This window comes from Botryllus schlosseri, chromosome 1 (genome assembly GCF_051294905.1).
Source record: "Botryllus schlosseri isolate E-star chromosome 1, Bs_hap1, whole genome shotgun sequence".
NCBI classification, from domain to species: Eukaryota; Metazoa; Chordata; class Ascidiacea; order Stolidobranchia; family Styelidae; genus Botryllus; species Botryllus schlosseri.
The window spans coordinates 296,874-322,897 of record NC_137236.1 but is presented as its reverse complement, the minus strand read 5'-3'; the positions used below and the strand labels follow the sequence as shown (position 1 = coordinate 322,897).

The following is a 26,024-nucleotide window of genomic DNA, read 5'->3' as shown; positions in this document are numbered from 1 at the left end:
GCTGGGCTCATTTGGCCAGGACATGATTAATCAACGCTTGGACGTATCAATATCGAAGAGTTCAGTGAAAGTGCGTCTATCACTTTGTGCAAAGGTTTCATCGCCGACGATCTTTTCGCGAGTGCAGACGCGAAGTCGTATGTCGGACGACACGTTCTCGCATAATTGCGAATATAGCTAATATCAATTCCGTAAATAAGACGTTTCAGGAGGAGACATCAATACTAAAAGCAAGAAATCGATTGGCAATAAATCGAGCGCAGCGCTAAAAAAATATCAAGACAAATAAATCCTTTACGAGATATTCTACTTTATGGTCATATACAAAGATGGCTCCTGGCTACGCCAACATGTCGGAACTGATATTTTAGTCATCAAAAGCCTAAAGTCCGCGGTCAGGCCAACATTCGCACACGCTGCGCACACACGACAGTCCTGCTGGAGACGCGATAGTTCAGGCTGGTATCATAGTGTAGCCAGAATGCCCTGCATGCCGCCAAACAATGTGTTGGGGTCGCTAATATTCTGGCTGCTCGTTTTAATATTTTTGATATGACGATAAAGGGGTGGTGGCGAAGATTTTAGCTATTGTCAAGGTAGCTTGTCAAAAAAGTTCGAGAACCACTGAGCTAGCTCAACATTTACATGGGGTCTAAGGTAGGCTACTGAACACATATAGATAGGTTCGAAGGTAAACATAAATGTTGCTCACTATATATGATCTTGTACAACGCGAGCTTGTTAAAAGCCTCCTTCTCAGATTTTCCAACACGGCTGTAACTGCTCCACACACGGGTAGTAGCGACCTTTTTCATGATGGATCTGACAGATTGGCCAATTGTGTCGCCTCCAACTGAGCTGAATCCAGCTATCTGAAATCATAATATACAAACAGAATTATTCAAGTGCAACGATCATACCTGACAAGGACTTCACAAAAAGACTTGGACAATTAGAAATATTTTAGCTTTTCCTGATTAGATTGGAATTACAGTTAGATATATTTCCGAATCAGAGTAGAGTAAGGATTATAGCTACACAGCAGTTGTCTGCAAATTAGATTTAAATTAGAATTATAGCTACAGTTTGTATACAAATTAGATTAAAATGACTAAATTCGAGAAAACTCGGACATCGCATCAAGTTCCAAATCATGGTCCATTCTTATTAAGGACATGAGAATAGCAAATGTCTGTACCGTACAGCAAGCTTGGCTTGTTTCACACAATAGGCCTACAGTCGCCTTTACAGGAAAACCAGGAATTGGATTAGAAGTAAAACAAAAATGCATAATCATGCATCCAAGCCTCTTGCTTTGATTCTGGAGTTTTAACTAGGATTGCAGAAAAGTTGTGAGAAGACTGCTAACGTTACGTCACTGCTATTTCAATGCAATGTGCTGTGTAACTTTCCAGTTGACCGAACAGTAGCTATAGATATAGGTATTGATAACTAATCTATGGATAGATGTGCAACACGTGGCTGACGGTTGAATGCTGAAATTGATGTCAGTTTCAAATTATTGTTTTTTTTCAAAATAAGCTATTCGCCTGTGTGCAACAACACTATTCCGCACTAGCAGAAACGGCTTCGTCGTTGTACTAACGCATGGTGTATCACAGTGGTTCCCAACCTGTGGTACGCGTACCACTAGTGGTACGCGAAGGTCTTCCAGGTGGTACGCGAGTAGATTCTGCTTTTTTCGACCGAAGGGAGTAATTAGTTCAGGTGAGGTTGATTTTGAGTTTTTTTGAAGCCGTCGTCCCGCGCTATTTCCCAGCTGCTAATTTTCCCTTATACGTGGGAATGCGAGCAAGGATTTTCACCCCTGATGGCTATCAAGTCGAAGAAACGAAACCGACTTGTTGCGAACATACATGGCTTTCGATGCGCTGTAAGCAAACGTATGCCACGCATCGACAAGCTAGTGGAAAATAAACAAGTACAGCCATCGCAGTAAATAAATTGACTTTTTGTTGTGCTGTGTTTTTATTTCATTATGTTGTTCTTCTTATGACTGGTGGTGAAAAACACAATTCCATACATTCCATCAACCCTGGCTGATAATGCCTAGTTCAGAGGTGTCAAGCTCAAATTGCATCGCGGGTCGGATCGAAGTCATGAAATCGCTCGCTGGCCGGACCAGTCAACGGAATCCAAAATGTTGCCTCGTGCCATTGCTTCTCGCTGGAATACTTTATTATCAAGCATATATAGATAATACACGGACCGTAGGGGTTTCATTCTAGCGAGTCGCAACACCAATATTTGCGAGCAATGAAATTGTCGAAAATACGATGTTTGTCCGGTTGAATACAGTTAAGAACCGCTAAAACAATGGCATTACCGGCGATACAAGTAGTCATATTTCAGTGTTCCCTTTGCTTTAGTCCAGAGGTGGCCAACCTGCGGCCGTAGACACGGAATTCAATTAGTATGTGTTGGTGGCCGTCGACATGCAATTCGAATTTCCGAATTGAATCCCGATTTCTTGAAAGATTTTAATTAATCTTGAAATTTTCTTCACGCTGCGCGCGATTCAATGCAACTACGTTTTTCGATTTTTATACAGTATCACCCTTTGCAATCAGAGCCCCACAATACAGATGCAAACATCAGTGAAAATGATGCGCCTCACATGGAAATATCAGCTCGGAATCGTGTGCTCCTCACTATACTAACAATCCTGATGGGAGGTCAAGAAATAACAGCATGCTACAAAGTGACTAATACCTATTGGCCCACCCGAAGATGCATCATAATTTATAACTTGCTTTAAATTTTCGAAAACGCCCCTACATCAACTCTATATCAGTGAATCTGATCACACGGGATGAGAAAGGATAAATGTTTGATGGTAATATGTAAAACTACTAATATCAATGACGATATTCATTGGTGAATCTGAATTCTTTTCGCGCTTCGCGCCACTATGAGCACTTCCTTCCTTAACATTACCAGTGACCACTCGCGATTTTGGTGCGCATAGTAAGCCTATCATTAAATAGATTTGTCCGGAGTACACCAGAAATGGACATAGACACTTTAACCTGGGTATTTGGCGTCCAGCTCGTTCATTACGACTATGCCCTGGAATACAACCGTAGGCTACGCGAGTGGTCGAAATGCGGCCGTGAATGGCAAAAAGGTTGGCCACCCCTGCGTTAGTCATAATCTGGCGTTAGCCCTGCGTATGCGTTGTGATGAATATAAGATATTTAACTGTCAACGCGGACGTTATAATTTGGTTTATTAATGTGGATGTGATGTATAATATAATCTTTTTTCAATGTACTCAGAATTGCTATGCGGACCGGATAAAATCGTCTGGCGGCCGTATGTTTGACATCCCTGGCCTAGTTTAATAGAATTTGTTAATACACCTCGCATAGGCCAAATACGTGAGTATGACGTCATAAATGGTGGAAACGCGAGTAACTTATATAGGTGGTACGCGAGCACTGCATAAAACCTCAAAATGGTACGTGGCTGGAAAAAGGTTGGGAACCACTGCTCTAGTCATTGCGCATGACTATAGCCTATATCAGGGGCGGGCAACATACGGCCCGCGGGCCGAATCCGGTCCGCGAAGGGATTTTGTAAGGCCCACGCAGAGATTGACGTCTTACATGATAATTTGGCCCGCGGCCCCAGTCTGCCGAGAATTCCCACTACTTGCTTACTCCGTCAAATTTTAGTGACTGTATGTTATGATATAGCCTTCGTGTATGTGCAGTGTGCGAGAGTGGAGCTTACGCGTAAGTTCGTCGAAGCGAGAAGACTTGCATTATCGACATTCACGATGTAATCAACCACCCTAATGTCGTTTGTGGTAATCATGTTGTTTGTCGACTACAATGGTCGTTTACACCAGACTGATATTCTTATTTGTCATTACGTAACCGCCGACTATAGTAGCACGACACACTTCTAGGATTTTGTAAGAAGTAGGGTTACCATATTTTGGAAATCTAAAAAGAGGACACTTTTTCAAAATTTTCAGACTTGCAAAACCGGAGGAAAATTCTGAAAAAATGGTAAATTTCTCCCACTTCGCGGCCGGTTAACTAAAATAAAAGACAGGTCAACTTTCTCACTCAGCACCTAAAATACAGTTTTTCCTTTCACATTATCAGTTGGTTGACTAACAAAATAGTTAACGTTTCGGCTGGTCTCCCGAAATAGCCGCTGAAGTGCTGCTTCAGTGTTAATTTACAGTATCTCATTCGATTTTGCCATATATTTAACCAAAATTCTCAAAAAAGAGGACAAAATCTCAAAAAAGAGGACATTTGGGCGTCCTCCGAGAACACTTTCAAAAAAGCAAAAAAGAGGAAAAATCCTCTTAAAAGAGGACGTATGGTAAACCTAGGAAGACTCCGCTTATATATCAATGGTCCCCAACTTAAAACGGTTCGCGGGCCACTTGGAAAATTTCGTATAGGACGCGGACCGCATGAAATCAATATCGACAATATTTAGGCCACACAGTTGAACAACGAGGCTATTTTGTCACCTACTCAACCCTGATGAATTGATATCTTGGTAAATTAGGGGTACCGAGGTTATCGAACGCCTTGAAATCTTAATCAAGGATTGCACCGTGTGTTGATTGATCAGATAGAAGCAGACATGGTGGTGCCTGTATGACAATGGTATCCTCAAATCCACATTGTCTTCGTCAATATCGACGAGAAATGGCTCTGAAGTGACATTGCCGTCGTTAAAATGCATTCATTAAATACGAATCATTCCTTGTAGGCCTGTATGTGGATAAATGGGCGAATAATTTATCGATTCAGCAATCCGGCCAGACAATTACCTAATTTTCCTATATTTCGCCCGCCGACTGGAGAAGTTATGAGACTCGGACTGCTAATACGGAGTGTCATTGTAACTGCGAAGAAGAGTATAGTTGCCACATTATTTGTTTTTCGTCTAACAGTAATGGTGCTATTGGATACATTGGGACCAGAAAATGCTTTTTGTGAGGAAAACCATGCTGCAGTTGTATAAAAAGTACCATGGACACGACTAGAGCTTGAAACTCAAAAGCGCGACAATGACATAGCATGGGACTTGATCCAGTGCTGAATTGAGAATTAGTCAATTTGACTAGAGTCAAAACTCTGAGACTAAGATTTCCCTGTGACTCGTAACCTTGTGACTTAGTTACAACCAAAGTTCCCTCTAATTTTTGATGGGTCTCCGCACACTGGCCTAGTCACTGCGCAGCCCCTTGGAAAACAGTGCGTAACGACTAAAAGAAAGGTCATCACTTCGTGTTTTTTGTGCGCGACATAGATTTTCTGTGCGCACGTGCACTGCTTAGAGGGGACATTGTATGGTTACCACCCTGGTCTGACACCTCATATAACTATCATAACCTCACCCCTGCTTCGTCAATCACGTTATTCTTGAAGAGAACTACCGCTCAACCTCACTGTAGTTCAGTGGAGGGCGTGAAAGCGTCTGATGTTTTATTTTACCCGCAGTTCATATAGCTATTGCTCTGTATATAGTCCTAGTTAAATATTTGAGTATTCTCTCATCAACAGCCATAACCAGTGGTGGCTTTTGGGGTTGGTGAGGTGGGTGGTCGCCCGCCCCCTGGTCGACGGGCCCCCCTTTCTGGTCAATTATCGAATCTCTGCATTTGTTTGAAAAGCCCCATATCCCGATAATCATCCGGTCTCTGCATGCGGTATAAGTACCTAGTTCTGATGTAGTCTATATCCTTGCAACCATGCAATCACCTAATGCAGTGCCATGGATCAAACCTTGACGAAGTGTGCTGGCTTATTGCAATGTAAGCCGATATAGCTTTTCAGACTAGCGTGGGTCTATTTAGCCTACAGCAGCTGTATCGCTATTCTATTAGTTTGCGCGGCCATAGATCTTCAACATGAATGCGTGAGCTATAGTTAACTGGTTCAGTTCTTTTACAATTTGTGATAAAAAAAGGCTCATGAGATAAGCAATTCAACATTCCGGCCTGCTTCAAAGCCTTGTCATAGTGTCATACAAACATCAGGTAATCCCGTTTAATATGAAGTACTAGTATCAAGTTGGTAACATTAGATGCGAAAGGGCCTGCGGATTAATTACTTATAGGGATTCCAGGAAGTCTCGCCCACGGCCCCCCAATGGTAAGGCCACCACTGGTCATAACCTTCTATATGCCATCAAACTATTCGTTGGGATCGCCAGTGATCTGGTTATTATAATTATTATTGTGTGTTATGACGTGTATGATAACTTTTTCGAACTACCGTATAATCAATCTATACATGAACGAAAATGAGTTTCACATGTAGAGTCGTTCAAACGAAGCTGACTCACACTATATTTGCCCGTACCATTGTGTGGAGAATAAGCTAATGAAGGCAACCGATCAAATCCTTTATACGAGACAGCCATAAACCGATTGATGCTGGTGTGGGTATCGTTCACGCACATACAGACTAATGTGTGACCAATCAACTGTTTTAAAGTGTTGTAGAAACCAACAGGGCCAGAATGCAACATATCGTATCGTAGATCTATTCTATATACTCGAGTATTGTGTATTATCAAGGAAGCACAAGATGTTGCGTCACCAGTATCAGTAGGCTACATCCAACACATGCATTAAAAAACCACATATATTGTTGCATATCACCTCAACAATGTTGTTGTCAAATAAGGGATGGATTATTTTCGAAACATATGATGACATCAACACTACTATTACTGGAAAGCAGGAAATCGTTGCGACATGTTAGTGGTCATCACGTGGATTTTGTTTCAACAGCTTTCTCAAACAGTTCAGGCTTCGAGTATTACAAGTTTTGCATTTCTGTGATGTAGAGTTCAAGTGAGTCCGATCTGGTTTCCGTTGGTTCGTGTCGTCGGACACCATATAATGGAGTATTTGGTACGCTCTACGACTCGGCTGTCCTGGTTTATGATAAATAGAGAATTTATTCAAGCAGTACTCAAATACAATTTCTGAAATAGTGTTGGCTATTCACCGTGTTTGCATTCTTAGTATTGTGTGATATAGCAATTATTTAACGTTACGTGATCGTGATCATGGCGGAAGGGGGAGAAGAACGGATTTCTGGTGTGGATGATGTGCCTCTACCATTATTACCCGAAGAAGGCAGTAAGTAATTGCTAGAATATTTGAGTTCCTATATTTTCTCAATATTATTCATATAAAATCATATTTAAGTTACCTATTGATTGTTTGAGCGTGTAAAGCAGCATATTCCAGAATTTATTCGCTTAACAACATGCGCAAATGACCACGTAGAGCTCACACGCCAATGCAAATTAACTGCCAAAAGAGATTGTTATGAGAATTACTCCAAGCATATGCTTCGTCGATTGGTGAACATTTAAGTGAAAATTTCGCCTGCGCACAACACTATGATTAATGACAATATGTTGACGGTCATTGTGCGAGGCAGATCTTTGTTTCATTTAAAAGTGTTAGTCTATATCATTATTCAATTGAAAAAACCTATTTTATGCTGACAAAAAAGATTTTGTCCATACCTCACGAATTTCTCATTAGTTTGTTTTGTTTCGTGATAACAACTGTTTATTTATAAATTGCGCTGCAGCTATAGTACCGTAGATTGCCAGTAAATCTGGCCCTCGGTAAATTCGACTAGTAAATTTGGCCCTCGGAAATTCGGTCCTCGGTCAATTCAGCCCTCGGTGAATTTTTTATAAAAATGAATTTTGTATAAAAATTAATCAGTCCCGTAATTACCCACGGCATCCCCCGCGATTACGCGATCTACGCATACCCTAATCTTCAAATCACTTAATAACAGATTTATTATGTAATTAATTCATATTAACGGGTTGTTATACATTTTAATACAAAATTATCCGAGGACAGAATATACCGAGGGCCGAATTTACTGGCAACCATACCGTATGGCGAACACTGTACTTCAGAGTTTAATATTGTTATAAAATAGTCACAATGCGGATCTCATGGTCTGTGATTGTTCTGTCATACTTATCCTTTTTGGTTTTACTTTTAACTATGGTAAAATCTTTTTGATGTGCCGTTAACTCCCGAAACTCTTCGAGTTCAATATATATTCTACTACAATGGATGTAGAGACTCTTTGGGGTACAGAACTTTAATATATATTTTAATAATATATTCATTGTAGAGATATATTAAAACCCGAAGCTTTTCGAGCTGACACTCTTCAAGGGCAATCGTCAGCAAATCGAGAATTTCCAAAACATGCATCTAGCTACATTGCATACAACCAATTATGGCGTCATAGAAATAAACAACATGAAATACAGGCAAACCGCGAGAGCAGCTAGTGGCCAATTTTCTGATTGACTACAAATTTCCTTCTGCTGACACAAGCGCGGTCGGGGGATTTCATTATAAGTCGATTCCGGTGCAGACAGATGGAAATTAGTGCGGCCTTTACCTAATATAGAGAATCTTTCATCGCGATAGTTTTTTAACGCAAGTTGCATTCTCAATGGATGTATTAAAAACTATATTCAAGTTCTGTTCCATGAACCATCCATTCAAATTATTGAAATATAATAAGAATATTCGGGCGCTGCATATATTAGAAGAGCTTCTTGGAGGTACATAACTTCAATATACAATTGAATATACTATTCAATTGAATCTAATATTAGTAAGATATTCTGAGAAGTTTCCATGATCGTTACTTGATCTAAAAATGCTTACAAATTAGTATGCATCGGAATATCGAACGTAATATTCGCGCGTATCTCAGGATCTGCAAGTTTGGCGGAAGACGAAAACATCAATCAACGGATCATAAACAGCACGGTCAACGTCGTGGCAGGAGATCAAATTCACAAGACCACCATCAACTACAATATGAATTCCGGAATTGAAGCAATTCCAACGGACCAACGTGAGTGTTTTATCCGGTACTATGTAGTGCAGCTGTTTCATAAAATCAATGGTCATTGTCTTCAAATGTCCTATAATGCAGCCCCGCCACATAGTCAACATAGGTCGTGTATATCTGGGGCAAAGCTGTAATGACTCGAGTCATGATTTTCTGATGACTTCACTTTACCCGATTCATTTTCGTAAAATACGTAAATGACTCGACTACGCTCGATTCAATCCGTGTATTGACTCGATTTTGACTCGATAAAACATTATAACGCAGTGGCCAGTAAATATTATCGGTGGCATGTCAGCGGATGAATACCACTTATTTCGAAATCATTAGAGTGTCGTATCGTCGTCTGGCCATTATAGATATTTGAGCAAACGGTGGAGCGAAGCTTGTTGTGCTTGACTCGAACCAAGTCATATGAGTCGAGAATCAGACGACCAAGCCCGACATTTCATTGTCATTTCGAAGAACAGTAAAGTAATCACACTATTGGAATTTCGTCTATTGGTACTGGTACTTGGAAATGCAACTAGACACCAAACTTGTACAAACTGCTGGGTTTTGAAAAAGCGCAACTAGAAGTACAACTAGTCAATTTTTACAATCCGCAGCTATAACGAGAATCAAAACTACTAAATTTTCAAAATCAGCAACTGGAACTAGAACTAAAACTAGTAAAATAGTCTTATTTGGTTGACCATCAACTAAATAAATGAGAAGTTTGTACAAGTCTGTCTGACTAACTTTACTGGTAGTCCAACAGTACCACACATATGGTATGCACACCAGCGTTGGATCAATTACATTAATTCTGTTCAATTACAATAAGAATTACAATTACTCACTTGCATAGTTGGATCAATTACATTATTTCAGCTCAATTACAATTACAATTACAATTACTTTCATGCATGTTTCAATTACATTACAATTACAATTACTCCATGCTAAAAATATCAAATAACAATTACAATTACAATTACTCCTTGCATGCTTCAATTACATTACAATTACAATTACAATTGCTGCTGTTGAACACGTAATTGAATAATCATAAATTCAACCGTGCTCCTTGATAACCGTGGCGTCGTAATTAACAACAATTCAAGTATTCATGTTTCATTCATGATACGCAAATACCCGTTAATTAATAAAAAGAAAAAACGTTTTCAAACTATTCCAGTATGCAGTATGTCGTTGAAAAAAGTATTATAATATGCCCATATGCACGTGCTGGAATTGCGTATATGGTATATAATTAAAGAAATAATATTATTTTTATCGAGGGACGTAGCAATTAGGATGAGGAGTAAAAACAAAACCGTGCTTTGTCAGATAAGACGTTATATAATATACAATGGTCTGGTTAGTTAGCCAGACGAAGTAACGATGCAACATCGTGATCTGAAATCGCACTGTAGATTGCCAACCCACGGATAGATGCGCAAGGTCTGAGTCACGGATGAATGCACCGACAAACGTACTGCAGAGCCGGCTAAAAGCAGCATAACTTTGTAGTCCTAGAACTGGCGCTCCAAGCGTCTAACTTTGATGCATCTGGTCTTTATCGTAAGCTATTGATGCACTAATTACGAAAATACAAATTAAAATCTCGTCAGGGCAATGTAACTGCTCCAAAATAGCCGTTTAAGGCCGTTTGTTCTGAAAAGTGAAAGCGCCGCAGCAGCATGACCACAACAATGACCAATTACGCCCAGCGATTGTTCAGAACAATGCCGATTCCCAGACTTTCACGACTATTTTGGGATGGTACCATTGCCAGGAAATATACTTTTATTACGGAATCAGTGCGACACTAGCTTTCGATTAGGACCATACATATCAAATTTCGACGCTTGGATCGCCAGCTATGGGACTATCAACTCTGCTGCTTTTAGCCGGCGCAGCAGTTCGCTTCTCGGCGTATTAAATCGTGAGTCACGTGTTGCGAATCCATCCGTTGGTTAGTAATCTATTAATTGTATACAATGGCAGCCGAGGCCAGCATAGCGGTAAAAATATAAAAACTTCGCCCGCAAGGGCGCAGTCAAGGGCTTCCGCGAATGGATCCACCAAATTCCTTGTCGACATTTAAAAAGAATGCATTATAAGTCAATTATTTTATGTTGTGCTTGTCAGGTCTCAATAGCAATTTAATGTAATTGAAATTGTAATTAGGCAAATTTTTTGTTAAATTACAATTACAATTACAATTACACAAAATAAAAATGCTTCAATTATAATTACATTACAATTACATTGAAAAATGTAATTCACTACAGTCAATTACAATTAGAAATTACAATTGATCCAACTCTGCTCCCTTGCATGTTTCAATTACATTACAATTAAAATTACTTGATGCTAAAAATATCAAATTACCATTACAATTTAATTACTGTTAAACATGTAATTATTTACATTTATAATTACAATTACTGTTGAACGTGTTATTGATTCGGTACAGAGGTGTTCTTTGACAACCGCAGCGACATAATTAACTACAATTTCAAGCAATTCATGTTTCATTCGTGATACATAGATTACCGTTTAATTAAATAAAAACTTGAACGTATTCGAACTATTCCTAATCATGAGTACTGGAAAATACAAACAGAGAATAGAAATAAGTGACTGGCAACGACTAACAGCGAATAGGCTACAAGACAGTCAATGAAATGTTATCAAACGAATATACTCATATCTGAGTGAGGCAAACGAAATGTGAGGCGTCAGCCAAAAGGATGATACCGATAAGGTTTGTGAAATTAAAATAAATGCAAAAGTAAAGAAGCTACGAATTACAAAATTCTGGTTCGCATTAGTATTTTCACTTGCTCAAAAACTGTTAGATTGCATTTCGTGAACAGTAGGGTGCGCAAAGTTTCTGGCCCCAGTAAATTTGGCTAAGATTCTAGATAAGATTGGGATAACATCTCTACAAATGCATGATCGAGTTTGATGACCCTCATCAGTAGCGGACGTCAGTGATGGGGTGGATCAAATTCGAAATGTAAGAACTATTTTGTGTCTATGACGTAATAATAACAAAAAACAACAACAACTAGTAGACAGGCAAGATACGATAGTAAGGTAGTAACGATACAAAACAAACGTTAACGAGCAAATAGTCGGTTATAAATAGCCGAGAACACAGCACACAACATTAATGAAATATTCCAAGGGTGTAGAGGCGTTGGCGAAGAAGGAACGCCAGAAGGACGCCATGAGCATGGATTAGGATTAGAGATTTGAAAAAACAGGATTTGTGAAATTTTGTCGGATTTGGATTGGATTAGGACATAGAAATTCAAGTCCGCTCATCTCTGCTACAAAGTACAAACTAATACAGCTTATGCTAGTGATTCATACGCAATGAATGGTCACCGAATCACTTTCCCTTGACCTAAGGGTGAACCCTCTGTTAAGTGGGTTACGTCATAATACAATAACACAAGAGTACCGTACTTGCAACAACAACAGAAACAACCTGCGTACAGCAGGAAAAGTATACAGCAGTAATGGTTTTGCAGTGAAGGAGATTGATCTGCCGCTGGGGTCAGAAGCTTTTTCAGTAACAGCCAGAATATAACAAAAGTTTTGGCGGAATAGTGATATGGGTCAGGAGAGGGCGATAGAGAAATATGGCTCACTATAAATGACTAACCTACGGTCCGTAGGTTAGTTAGCTATAGCCTCACAAAGTGTAGACGCGTAGATTGGGGTTGGAATAGATTAGATTGGGAACTGGGAGAGAATATCGCAGGTTATACATTGAGTGAGGCCGATATCTGGCTCGTCATACCGATGTGGCCGAGTTTGAGTTTGGTGCCCCTGCCTTAAATCGGGAATATACCAATAGCAGCAATTTTTAAGAATTCACTGAGAAGAGGACCATGACTGGTTCGAATATTTTTAACAACGTGACTTCTATATCAGTAGTTCCAAACCTTTGGACCTTGCGGCACTCTCTCTCAGGAGACAGAAAAAATCTCGCGACACCGTATAGCACTTCGAGTAGTGGAACACAAGATGTAACTGCCGCATCCCAAACCCACAATTGACTGGCGGTACTCAATTGTGGCCCGTCCGTGAATGAACATATAATATCATAGCCATATTTTTCAAGCTATTTGTGTTATTTGTGTACGGAACCAGCATATAACTCAAGTTTGAGGTCATTGCTCATTGAAATCACGGAAGTATCCCTTCCATTTTTGCCATATGAAAGCTATATATTCTAACGCTGAATGCTAAGCAAATGAGATGGTAATATAACGTAGGCCTACTTTCGAAGTTGTGACAGTAATGTGTATTGTAGTCAGAAGTAGGCGATTTGGTCCTCTTGAAACTAGCGTTTGCTATATTTGTGTAGACAGAATTACACTAAAAATATTTGAATTTTATGTTGATGACTTGTTTTGAGACTTGTGTTCTAAGCAGGTTCTACTCCTGGGATCATTTTATTGCCAAGTTCAAGATATTTTTCCATACTATGTTTAGACAAGGTGATCTGGCTAATCTGTTTTATGACTGACTGACACCATCGCAAGGATTCAATGTAAAATTTGTTAAGTTTCACGATTGGGTGACCACAAAATGGTTGATTTGATATTGAATCACCCAGTAACAATCAATATGACAAAAAGCTTCAATGAAATCAGGCTATGAATATTACTTCTTACCCCTAATCATCATATCTTGACTGGTTTTAGTAGGCTACTGGCAACATATTGATCATGAATGATGTATACATTTTTGCTACAGTATGCTCTTCATATCTTCTACGTCAGTGTTTCCCAAACTTTTTCGATTCAACTCTCTATTAAAAAGTTGAAAATATCTTTATTGGCTCTTTTAAAAACTAGACCAGAGGTATTCAGTACCGTTATGCCTGTACTTTTCAGTGGTATTCACGAAGATGGTATCCATGTACGTGCACATTTAGCCTACTGGCTTTGCTTGTATAGCACCGGAACTTCAACACTTTTTTCACTCACGTCTCTCAAAATCTTCTATATTTAAACACTGCTCTAAGTTATATTCCCTTTATAAAATGTAATAGGTTATTGGGTGGTACCGTAAACCGGGGTAACTTTGGACAATTTTCAACAATTCCGCTTTGTATCTTGGAAATGCTAGGGTGTAGGGGAGGCAAGTTTTGTGTTTTTCAGGGGTCATGGAACAAAGATTAGAATTACCTAATCAAAAATTTTCATTGTTATAAATAAGTACTTCATTTTTGTAAATTATCCGTGTCCAATAGGGTGGAGTGAAAAATGGAAAATTTTGAATTTTAAAACGGACACTTGATATGTGGTGCCAAATTAAAAAAAAAAATTTCTATAATAATTTTGGGCTCGTGTACCCTCTAGTGGTCGTGCAATTGCATCGGGCGAGCCAAAAATAGCTAATTTCGCTATATATTGATGACCGCTTCCTCTAGAAAGATGATTTTGGGCTCAAAAGATGCGGAAGCAACAAGTTTCTATCTCACTTCCACAGAACTTTGTCATGAAAATGAACAGAAAAAAAGTTATGAGCAAATTATTGATTTTTAGGCCATTTTTCGGTAAAATTAGGCACTGAAGCAGGGTACGAGGCCAAAAGCGTGTAGTGATCGATCTTATGACTGACAACTCCATATTGGAAACACATAAATTGTTAATTCATATTGAAAACACAAAACCATCAATTCCATATTGAAAAAGATATATTTCGAAGATGATTTCACTACCAGAGTATTAGTCTGCACAAACTTTGAAATCTTGTTTTGTATTAAAAGATTTCATCTGTTTTTGAGACTTCAGTTTTTCTCTGATTAAGTCATCTCTACGTTTAAATCCCGACACATGGGCAGATGCTTTGGTCACCACTTTAACGTCTCTTTCCACTGCCTGGTTGTGCCAAGGATGATTGAGGAGATGACCTTAGATTTTCCATCTCGAGATATGGTGAGTTTTTGATTGCTGGTGGCTGTTCCATATCTTTTAGATTCAAGTTGACAATTTAGTGGTATGATTTGGCCTTGATGTTTATAATTGGGATTTTAAACAATCTGATTCTAGTGTCAACGTTGTTTTTAGGTTTCGTTTCATTAACATATCCTCCTTCTAAGTCATTAATTGGAATCTGGTATTCTGTTTGATCTGCTCACAGTTGAAATCTTGCAAGTCTTCCGAGGCCTTCATCATCGTCACCGAGCATTTCCAAAAGACATTATCCGGATGTGCAAAATATGCTTTTCCTTGTAGCAAAGGTAGTACAAGGTTGCGAATTCGTGTATCAGAAAGCTTTGTAATATGGAAAACTATGTTGCAGAAGTTTTTAGCACCATCAACAATGCAATTGTGCCTTTTTATTTCAAACCATGACGGAAAATAAAACTCCATGCAGAATTAAGCAAGATAGTTCAGATTGCTTGATGGGGTAACTGTGAAAAATGTAGTTTTTTGTATGCCTTTACACTCTACTGTTTATGAAACCACGTAAATGAGGTTTATTTGGTAAGAGTTGATGAGAGCAGTAGCTAAAACTGAAACAAAATAGTATATGTCAGGCCTATCGCATGATTTTTACCTAATCCCCCCCCCCCCCCCAAAAAAAAAAAATTAGGTAGGCTAATACCCCCTTATTCATCTCTTCTCTCAATTTTCCCCAATGGCTTCACCCATTAGGACTTATAAATGACATATAGAGATAAGGGGTATCCCACTGGCAGTGTCAGCAATCGACAGCATACATTAAGCATGTTACCGTGATTTATTGCCGATTTCCGATATATTACTGTTCTTTAAAAGATAGACTTTCCCTTTCCTATGTCCTCTGATGGATATATTTATCGTAATTTACGATATCCCTTACTCTGCAGGTGCATCTTTAGGAGTACCATATGTGATATGTTTTTCAAGTAGCTTACACCCGATTACAATATCTCACTATCTCACCTCATTGCCTAGCCTACCCATTTTTTCATATTTTGGCAAACTCTAATTTATTAATCTTCTCATTCCATTTTAAAAAGCCATCAGGCCGGTCATAAGAAATAGAGTTGACGATACACTTTGACACAGATGAAGCATCCACTTTCCAGAGCTCTAAATATCACATTTTCCACTGTCCAAAGTAACTTTGGACATCACATTTTCTTGTATTGATGTAAGGGTGAGCCCACTGAGATTATTGCCATGGATTAGGACCACTTAGAGGTATCTGTTGCCAAGTTTTGTGTCTATGAATCACATGCTATTAATGTTTATTGGAGAGAAGTTTAATAGCCATCAATTTTGATGAAATAGACCCCCGCCATTAATTTATCAATGTTGGGTCAAGTTTATCTTGTAGTGAAATGAATCCATCTTTTATTGAGACTACTTGTGGTACTGTTGCCTCATGAAAAAGAATTTGACATTCAGCGGCAACCATTTAATAACCATTTAAATCTTTTACTGCTTAGTGTCCAAAGTTACCCTTGAGTCAAAAGTAACCCCGGTTTACGGTACTGTAATTTTTTATGTATATTACGCCCCCATGTATAATACATACCCTGAAATTGGCATGTAGTTACTGAGAAAATTCCAGTACCCATGTATAGCACACATCCTGCACGAGCAGTAGCCTACATCATGTAGTGTACATGTACTGTACAGCAGTGGTTCTCAGCTGCCGACCAGTGTCGGTCCACCAAATGTATTAAAAGTATTTATCCTAATTTAAAGATGAAAATAGTTCAGGGTTTAGGACGTATTTTTGCACTCGGTTCTGATAGCAAATTTCTTGTCTTTATCAGGCGACTCATAAGTAGCCCGCAACTCGTTTTGGACAGATTTTATGTGAATGCTACACATACTTTTAAACAAAAGTGATACATGGTAGTATGGTGGAGGCTATAGTACAGTTGTTCTTATAACCTTTTTCCCAATGCAGCGCTCCCTTTCGAAAATTGCCTGGGTCTGGTATCCCCATATTTTTAGGACAGTAGTAAAAACAAGTGGTAAGAGTTCAAAGGCTGGTTGGTATTTTTGGGTTATGTGACTTTACTATTGGAAATAGTTTTGAATCGTGCCCGAATAGCACTCGACTAATTAACGCTACGTCTGGCAAAACGAGAGTAAAGCTCAGAAGAAAGAGACAGTCAGTTTTGTTGCATCACAATGACAAAACTCGAGAACAATGCAAATTTCTAGACTAATTATGGGGGTTCTAGGGCCATGAACAGAATGATATTTGTATTTTCGGAATCAAAGCAATAGCGTTCCATTGATCCCCGTTTTATTGAATTTGGCGCTAATCAACCCGATAAAAAATGGCCGTAAAGTTGCCTTTGGTCAAATGGAAAGTATGACCTAACCAAAATGCAACGAGCCCTTTACTTCCGCTGTGTCCACACCATATAGGACACTATGCTCATACTATCTGGTCCAATAAATTTAACATAAACGTATTCCAAATTCCAATCAAAGCAACCCATATTATAAAAACTTCATGCAAGGTTGCAGGTCACAAAACTAAACAGTATCATCCTTTATTATATATGATGGAGAAATAATATAAAGATTTGATTTTCAGCTATCAAATACAAATATATTTATTTAATCATTTAATCATGTTTAATACACAAATGGCTCTGGCTCTCACTCTCACTTTTAAAAGTGGTACAGTGCGTCTTTCTTGATTTCGACACGCTATTCGCTGTGGGATAAAATACCTAGTTCAAAACGCTTTGTGGAAATAAACCAAACCATTTGTTTTGAAGTTCAAGCGGTCCACGAGATCAAGGAGGTTGAGAACCACTGTGGCACAGTACATGTATAGTAAATGAGTACCGTAATTTTTCGAATATAGTAGAGTAGCTGTGGTTTAGTATACTATGCCGACTTTTCTACCTCTTCCGAAAGCTTTGTAAATAAATACTCATAATCTAAGTACTATGGTGTTTTAAACTGTTTGGCGGTATTTTATAGTGCAACTTTTTGCAACTTTCCTCTTTTTTTCGTAGCCAGTTTTTGGTGCAATTTTCATCAAATATTGCATAATAATGTCAGGGAGTGATTCAACAACATGCTGTAAACTATTTCTAGTATGGTTCTACTCTCTTCGATTTGCATAAAGAGCTATATGATGGCCTAGCTCAGAGGCGGGCAGCATACGGCCCGCGAGTTTCCAGTCTTGGTTGATAAGTGGCCCGCCGGCCGGTGTCCGGTCAATACCGATGAAACCGTTACCGAGAATGCAAAGTATGCAATTCAGGCATGTTATGCATATAAACAAAAGGGATCTTCAAAAATGACTTTTTTTCTCAAATCGTACTACTTATAAAATAGTTAGGTAACCCAATTTAATTATTTATTATAGTAGCGCCGACCGTAAATACTACGGTATTTTATTCAAATCCAAATTTTTCGTCGACAATTACTTCGCTTCCACTGGTTGAAATTGAACCAAATTTGGTGAACATCGTTTCTATAGACGGCCTAACACTTTCATGGGGTGAACAGAAAATTTTTAATTTTTTAAATATTCATTTTTTTATAATAAATATAAAAATTTTTCTCCTATAGCAAAGCGACTACGGGCTGGAATTGAACCGAATTTTGTGTGTAGGCTTAAATTAGGCAACCTAACAATTTTATCAAGTAGCCAGTACGATTTGAGAAAAAAAAAAGTCATTTTTGAAGATCCTAATATACAGGTCACGTGCATGTGCATGACGGCTTTGCCAAATTCGGCGTCGATTCTCAGATATAAATTCTTGACAACGCCTTCTCGGTAAGTTACATTCCTGGCATTGGCCGTTCTCGGTACCGGTAATGGTATAGAACCGTAAGTGCCGATAATGGAAGTCTTCTCGCTTCTATTTACGCGTAAGCTCCACTCTCGCACGCTGCGCAGAGCGCACACGAAGATAATAACAAACAGTCACTAAAATTTGACGTAGTAAGCAAGTAGTGGGGAATCTCGGCAGACTAGGGCCGCGGGGTTCTATACCAATACCGAGAATGGGTGCGAGAGAGGAGCTTACGCGTAAGTTCGTACAAACGAATAGACTTGCATTAGCGGCATTTACGATGCTGTACTCAACCCTAATGAATTGATATCTTGGTAAATTTAGGGTACCGGGTTTACCGAACTGAATTCTGCAATATTCACAATATAAATCTCTATATCTTTCTTTAATACCTGGGTTCTAGGTTATATAAAATATTACCAAACAGTGGTAATAGCTTTTGTCCGATCATTTCTATACATAAAATATAATGAAGAAAGAATATTGTTATCTTCCAGAAAAAGCTTCAGCCCTGATAAAGTGCATAAACGATAATGCGTCGCAAAAGACGGCGGACAGAATCCTCGAAGACATCGGCGCCGACGACCTCAACAAACCTGATTTCCAAGTACATCCCTAGATGAGAAGAGTCACTAAGTCGGAATATTTCAAAGGCAATTATGAAGAGGTGCACGAAATGGAAGTGGCAGTAAAAAGAAAATTCTTCTTCTGGCGAAAGGAAGAGGTGGTTAAAAATCAATTCAGAAAGGAGTTCGGATTCCTCCGACAAAAAGTTGACGACAACAAATTCCTCAAGCTAGATGAAGTTTTACAACAAGTTATCATCGGGGAAAGTTCTATCACCGCTATAGTTGCGTCTGCAGGATCTGGGAAAACCACTCTCATGCGCAGAATCGCTAGAAAAACTTTAGGGCATTCACTCACGAATACAGGAGCCACTGCAAGCCCCTCTCAGCTCAAGTATAAATTGATACATTATATAGAAATAAAAGGCATGCGAGATAAAAGATCCATGAAACCATCTAAATTTCTCTTCGGAGGCCTCTTTCAGAATAAGATCGACGAGGATAATGCGTATCAGTGGTTGATCGAACATCAATCAGAAGCAGTTTTATATTTCGACGGTTTGGATCAGGCTACTTGGAAAATCAACAGAGATGGCGACGAGAACATAAATCCTTATAGTAAAGCCAAAGCAGCAACGATCATGTACAACATCCTCTCACGTAATCTGCTCGCTGATACAAAAATCGTCATCTCTTCCCGAGAATTCCAAGTCTCGGATTTGCCCGCGGAAGCTCGACCCACCGACATCATCACACTTTCTGGTTTGAATCTAGATGACGCAAAGAAGCTTTTTGTGTTTCTGATACATCAGCATGGGGATGAAGCATGGGCGAGGATAGAAACGATGTCACCAAGGCTGATCAATTTAGTTTCCATTCCCGTTTTTCTGGTCTTAACCGCTGTGATCATGGCCAAGAATCCGAACGAGCCTCCTCCCAAGACGGTCACAGGACTCTACAAAATAATTGTATCCACTTTAAGTAGCGTGAAAAACATTAGAAAGGCTGATGCTATTGCCGGGATTATCAATAAATTGAAAGCAATGGCATATCTTGGCATGAAAGAAGGGAGAGTGACATTCTCTGAAAATGATTTGAAGAGGTTTAGACTTTCAAAAGATGAAGTTCAAGATCTTATGATGAAGGTTCCAGGAAATAACCTCCTCAGTTGCAATCTGTTGGATGGCAGTTTCATTTTCTTTTTCTGCCATCAAAGTCTCCAGGAATTCCTCGCCGCGGGCTTTGTAGTCGAAATGACGTATACAAAGTTCATCAGCTTCAACTCTAAACACTTGCACAAAGAGCGATGGTCGGTCGTCCGCAGATTCGTGTGCGGCATCATATACGACGAAACGCCGGATAATCTTCATGAAGGTGAGTCTCGTCGGAAAATATAGTTTATCGTGTTCGCATTCGCTTGATTCACTGCAGAAGGATCATATTTATCTCCTGAATACGTTAACCAATAACATCGATTCAATTTCAAGGCAGATAGAATGCAGTGAAACCGTATTCGTCTTTTTTAAATTGCGAAACCCGAAAAACAAAATAATATTACTGTGATATTTAAACTGACACTTTTCATGAATATCTCAGATCTTCCTATTTTTTTGGCAGTATGCTACATACGGTAATTCTTTCCCCGAGATAGCACTGATAAGCCTAACGGTTAGATCACATCTTGAGTTTACTCACTGTGATCGTTCATTGTTCAGAACAATCGCTGGACGCAATTTGCCATCTGTTTTGAGGTATTCGTGGTGTTTGTCGACTACAATGGTCATTTTCACCAGACCGATATTCTTCATTTTTATTCCATCTCGACTTATTGCACGGCCCACTTCTTTTTGTAGGACACCGCTAGGCGGATGAGACGGCGGGGAGGAGCCTAGAAAAACCTCGAACACTTAGGTGTAGGAATTATGAAGTCGACCTCGGTTGGACTCGAACCCGCAACCCATTAGTGTTGCAGCCGCGGAATATACCACTGCGCTATCTCGACCCACCAATAGGCCATTGTGGCGAGATAGCGCAGTGGTATAATCCGCGGCTGCAACATTAATGGGTGCGGGTTCGAGTCTGGCTGAGGTCGATTTCCGAATTCCGACACCCAAGTGTTGGAGGTATACCTAGGCTCCTCCTCGCCACCTCATCCGTGTTATAAGTCGGCAGTTACGGAAAATAAGATGAATATCGGCCTGGTGTAAATGACCATAGTAGTCGACTCGACAAACACCATGAATACCCAAAAACAAAAAAAAAAAACAGGCCATTGTCATTGTGTAGTGGCGGTCCGATTGCTCGAACAATGCCAATTTCACGACTTTCAGTGGTTTCATTGCCCTGGTAGGACTCAGATTTATATTTTTGAAATCTGTTATCGATTAGGATCTGTTGTAATTATTGCTAACGCTTGGGTCACCAACTATAGTCTGAGTACTGATTATGCTGTTTTTACGCTGCTGGCAGAAAATCACATTGTGGATTACAGCCAGCGTTGTGTTTCTATTCGTAGGTTAGTCAAGTCTAGTCGAGTATTCAAGTAACACCCATTGCATCACCACAAGCTGTATGATACGCAAAGCCACAAGGAAAATAGTACTACTTCTATACCACATTAACATAATTTGGTATTTTTGATCATACCAACCACACTAGACTTAGTGGCGATGCTGTAGTTTTATCACGACCACACATAAATATCATACCTGATAGCGTGCATAGCTTCGTACTACTACTTCGTTTTGGATGTTGTGATATAAGCACTTGAGGTCTCAAGGGCTCCGCGTTCCGATAAAAAGCATTGAAACTATAAATATCGAGGATAATATAACTATCAGTGTAGGCGTATAATTTCGGAACTTTAAAAAATCTTGTGCTATTTCATTAGGCCTTCTCAATTCGGATTAGAATACTCGAATCATTGTGCACATCGCTAGTCGTCTTTTACTTGGTATATATGTGCAAATTCAGAATGATGCCCATATTTTATATGCCCTTACTGCGACGGCGTCGGTGCTCTAAACACGTCCATCTTGAAAAATGAGGTAATCACTACTTCCATGGCTTGTGATAAAGGAATTGAACCAAGGTAGTTACAGAATTAAGATGTCTGCTAGTATGCTTGAAGGTTTGATTGTTCCTACATCTTTGAATGCAATAGGACTACTTATTCTAATGAGTGCGACAAATAAACAAGTCTCCATTGACAGACTGCATTATCTTGCTCAACGGGTAGAAATTTGTAATCAAGTGCATGGGATGGAAAATATATGCTATCAACATGCATAAGTGATATATTGTGATGTAATGTAACTTTCCGACTGACTTCAATTCGCCGTACTCCATATTTGGAATGCGTTTCATAATTATAGGCCTATATTTTGCGAAGTTGCAAAAGAATTTAAATGAATTTAAATGTAGAAAAATCAATCTTGAACGCATTACAGTATGGTGCACACGGATCCAACGAGCTTATTAAATTGATGCTTTGTCGCACTAACGCTACAGTTCAGTAAGAGATCAATCCAATCAGAACTGTTTCATATTCAGTCGGTCTACGTACATTAGGTTGCGTTATCAGCCGTAAAAGCTGCAACGGATAATTGGAAATTTTAACGATGCGACTTTAGGTTTTATATTTCACTACAATGACATTATGTCTTGGATTCATGGAGTTGTTTTGAAAATAGGCGTCTGATTAAAACATTTGCGGGCTAAGGCACATTTTATCCGCTCACTTGGCTGTTGATCTGTGCAAATTGTGGTTTCTCTTTACTCAATTGTAATATCATACAGTGAGGTGCATTTTTTGCCTAACAGTCTCGACTCGGTCACTGAAAAAACGATTTCTCGCTGGATCGATTCATTCGCAACTCGAGGAGAAGTTTAAGATTAAAGACAACTACATTCGCATGGAACTGTATACAGCAATCTATGAATCAGGAGACGACGCTCTTATGAAACAAATTTCCTATATCGATGTATCTGGCATCTCATTAAGTCGCGACAAGGCTCATATTGTCGGATCGCTTGCAGAAAGGAGTGTAAGTCTGGAATGCTGGAGTTTGGCCGACTGCAGTATCGACGATGAGATTTTGGCGATCATTACGGGCTGTCTGAAAGAAAGAACACAAGTAGGTTTAGGCAAAAAACACTTGAGTTGATACGTTGTTCGGTAGGTAAATTACGAGAGGTATGACTGGCACGAGTGAGTGCCATGTCCACGTACCGTATAATCAACGTGCGAGGTCATCCACTATGAGTAGCGTGACTTCCGGCAGTATACTGATAGTGACTTGGTAAATAAGCAGTAGCCTCTCCGTCAACTAAAATCGTATCATGCATCAAATCCTAATTTCTCCATCTACTGACATATTTCCCATTTAATACTGGCGCCTGAATGAAATCATCTTGATACGAGGATAGGATTTGGATTAGGGGTGTCAAACTTAACTTTGCGTCTCTGGCTGGATTCAAACCATCAGATAGTTCGCGGGCTGGACCATTGAAATTATTCCAAAATGTAACCTCAAATCCAATGCCCTTTTTTGCCACTGTACTACTTCATTATGAAGCCGGTGTACAGGATAGCATATTATATTGTTTGACGGATCATATCGGTTCTAACCTAGTAACAATTTAATTCCTAAACAATCAATTTGGCAGAAGTACGATTTGCGAGTTGAATAGATGAATAAACCGCTAAAGCAGCGGCCCTAACGATAAGTTGCTATGCTTCTACGCTCTCTTATTGTTTTAGTCCTGATTTGGCGTTAGCCCTGACTGTACGTTGTGAGGAATAAGATGGATTTAACTATAAACGGTGACGTTTGAATTTAGTTCATCCATATTGAATCCCATTTCAGGTGTCTATGGGAAGCACGGACCGTATGACCCACAACTGACATAGCGCTGCAAAAACAGAAATCAGAACCATATTTTTGTCACCTTTTGCACGATTTTGCATTGTGTTTTCGCCTCTATAAATAAATATTTTTTGATACATTTTACACAAACCTGTGAACTCAGTGTGCACATTTTGCCACCATAGTGGGTATAATTTGGCCTATCAATATAACTAAACATTCGTTTTCTTCGACAGCACTGACAAGGGCGTAGCAAGAAAAAATATATGGTGGGGGCGAAAAATTCGATGACGTAAATTGACCCCCCCCCTTAAAGATAACGTTAAAAACGATGGTATTGGGCCCCTATTGGATGATTAACACAACATCTGGGACGATCGTTATACATATATATTCCACTCACAGACATAAAGTGATGTGAGTGAAAGTGAAGACTATTTAGAGTTTCTAGAGGGTGAGTGCCCTACGGCACAGTTGTCATTATTGCTGTTACTTCATGACTTGCAGAGAAAGCTCTCGCCACTCGAAAGATCACTCACACGCAAGATCGTAGCCAGAAAAGCAGCTTTTTATGGGGGGGAGGGTCAAATTGTTCATGAGTTTGGGAGAGCTCCCTCGAGGGAACTCCTCGCACAACCGTACATCCTGCCATGGGCGATTTCATCACTACCCGTTATACGTACGATTCTTAGACGCACACACACACATACCCTATGGAAGCTTCCATAGTTGCTAACTATAATTGTATTAGGCGATCGACGCACGGACGAGCACAAGTCGCTGACATTGACTGATGAACAGTTAGTGTGAATTTCGGGCCTAGTCGCGCAGCGGTCCCGGGATGGAAATTGCCTGAGTTAACACTCCCCAACCCCCATACTGAACTGACAACCCCGTCAATCAACCCAACTACGTGGATTACTCTAGTGTATCTACTGGCGCTAAAAAATTGAGAATGCAGCTAAATTCAATTATGGGTATTTTTATCGGGACACCGATAATGGAATAACGTCATGTACGGACGCTAAATCGCGCAAAGCGCGAAGAAAAACTTTAGGTCGCATTCATCTTCCCAAAAATTCTGTAAGATTTATTGATTTTACGAAAATTTTCCTGAAATTTGGGGGGGAGCGATCGCCCTTTTCGCTCTTCTCTGGCTACGCCAATGATCACTGATTTAGATCATCGCAGGGCGGTGTGGGTATTTTCCGAACGCATCGTTGCATCACAATAAAAATGCTCTTGTTGAAGAATGTGCGCACGGATGATTGTCCGAAATTCTGAAGTTATTAGGATTGCCATACGTCTAAATTTTCTGTAACCTGTTCCAGATTTCACCATTCAAGTTGTGTCTAGAAGGAAATTATAATCTGCCTCAAAGTCCGTAATTTTGAAGGCTTGAAGTACACTTAACATATTTTCCAAATAAACATAAACAATAATAGCAGATTTATGCTACTTAATTTTTTTCAAGTGCTACGCGCACTTTAGTACAATGTGTATTAATTTGAATATAGGGCCACCTCCAGAGTTGGATCGACTACAATAAGTCAATTTAATTACAATTACTTTATTGAATGTTTTAATTACATTATAATTACAATTACTCTATTCTAAAATTATCAAATTACAACTACAATCTGGGTTGTTACCTAGTCACAAAGGCTCCGGGTAACAAGTAGATAGTTTTGACTCGAGTCAAGTCGAGTCATTTTCAACTCCCGACCGAGTCCAAGTCAGCGATCAGAGGGTGGAGTTCGAGTCATGATATTATGACTCGAGTCCAAGTCATTGTGTTGACGGCTCAGCTTCCAGTTAAAGTCTTGGTACCTCATTTATTATAATCCAGTTTGTTGTTACCGAATGGTTTGCATGTTATTATATTGAATTA

The 26,024-nt window shown here is 39.4% G+C and overlaps 3 protein-coding genes across 4 annotated transcripts in view; all 3 read left to right on the top strand.

Annotated features, from left to right (window-relative positions):
• LOC145444072 (uncharacterized) overlaps positions 1-26,024 on the top strand; it is a 94,601-nt gene that overhangs the window by 35,163 nt on the left and 33,414 nt on the right. The window lies entirely within an intron of this gene.
• On the top strand, positions 1,984-9,911 carry LOC145439525 (uncharacterized). Its single transcript, XM_080317013.1, has 2 exons — positions 1,984-7,147; positions 8,775-9,911. The coding sequence occupies exons 1-2, from the start codon at positions 7,075-7,077 to the stop codon at positions 9,047-9,049; spliced, it is 348 nt and encodes a 115-aa protein (XP_080173139.1). The 5' UTR covers positions 1,984-7,074; the 3' UTR covers positions 9,050-9,911.
• On the top strand, positions 8,780-23,776 carry LOC145439517 (protein NLRC5-like). The gene is made up of 3 exons (XM_080317004.1): positions 8,780-8,918; positions 19,197-20,639; positions 23,088-23,776. The coding sequence occupies exons 2-3, from the start codon at positions 19,319-19,321 to the stop codon at positions 23,429-23,431; spliced, it is 1,665 nt and encodes a 554-aa protein (XP_080173130.1). The 5' UTR covers positions 8,780-8,918; positions 19,197-19,318; the 3' UTR covers positions 23,432-23,776.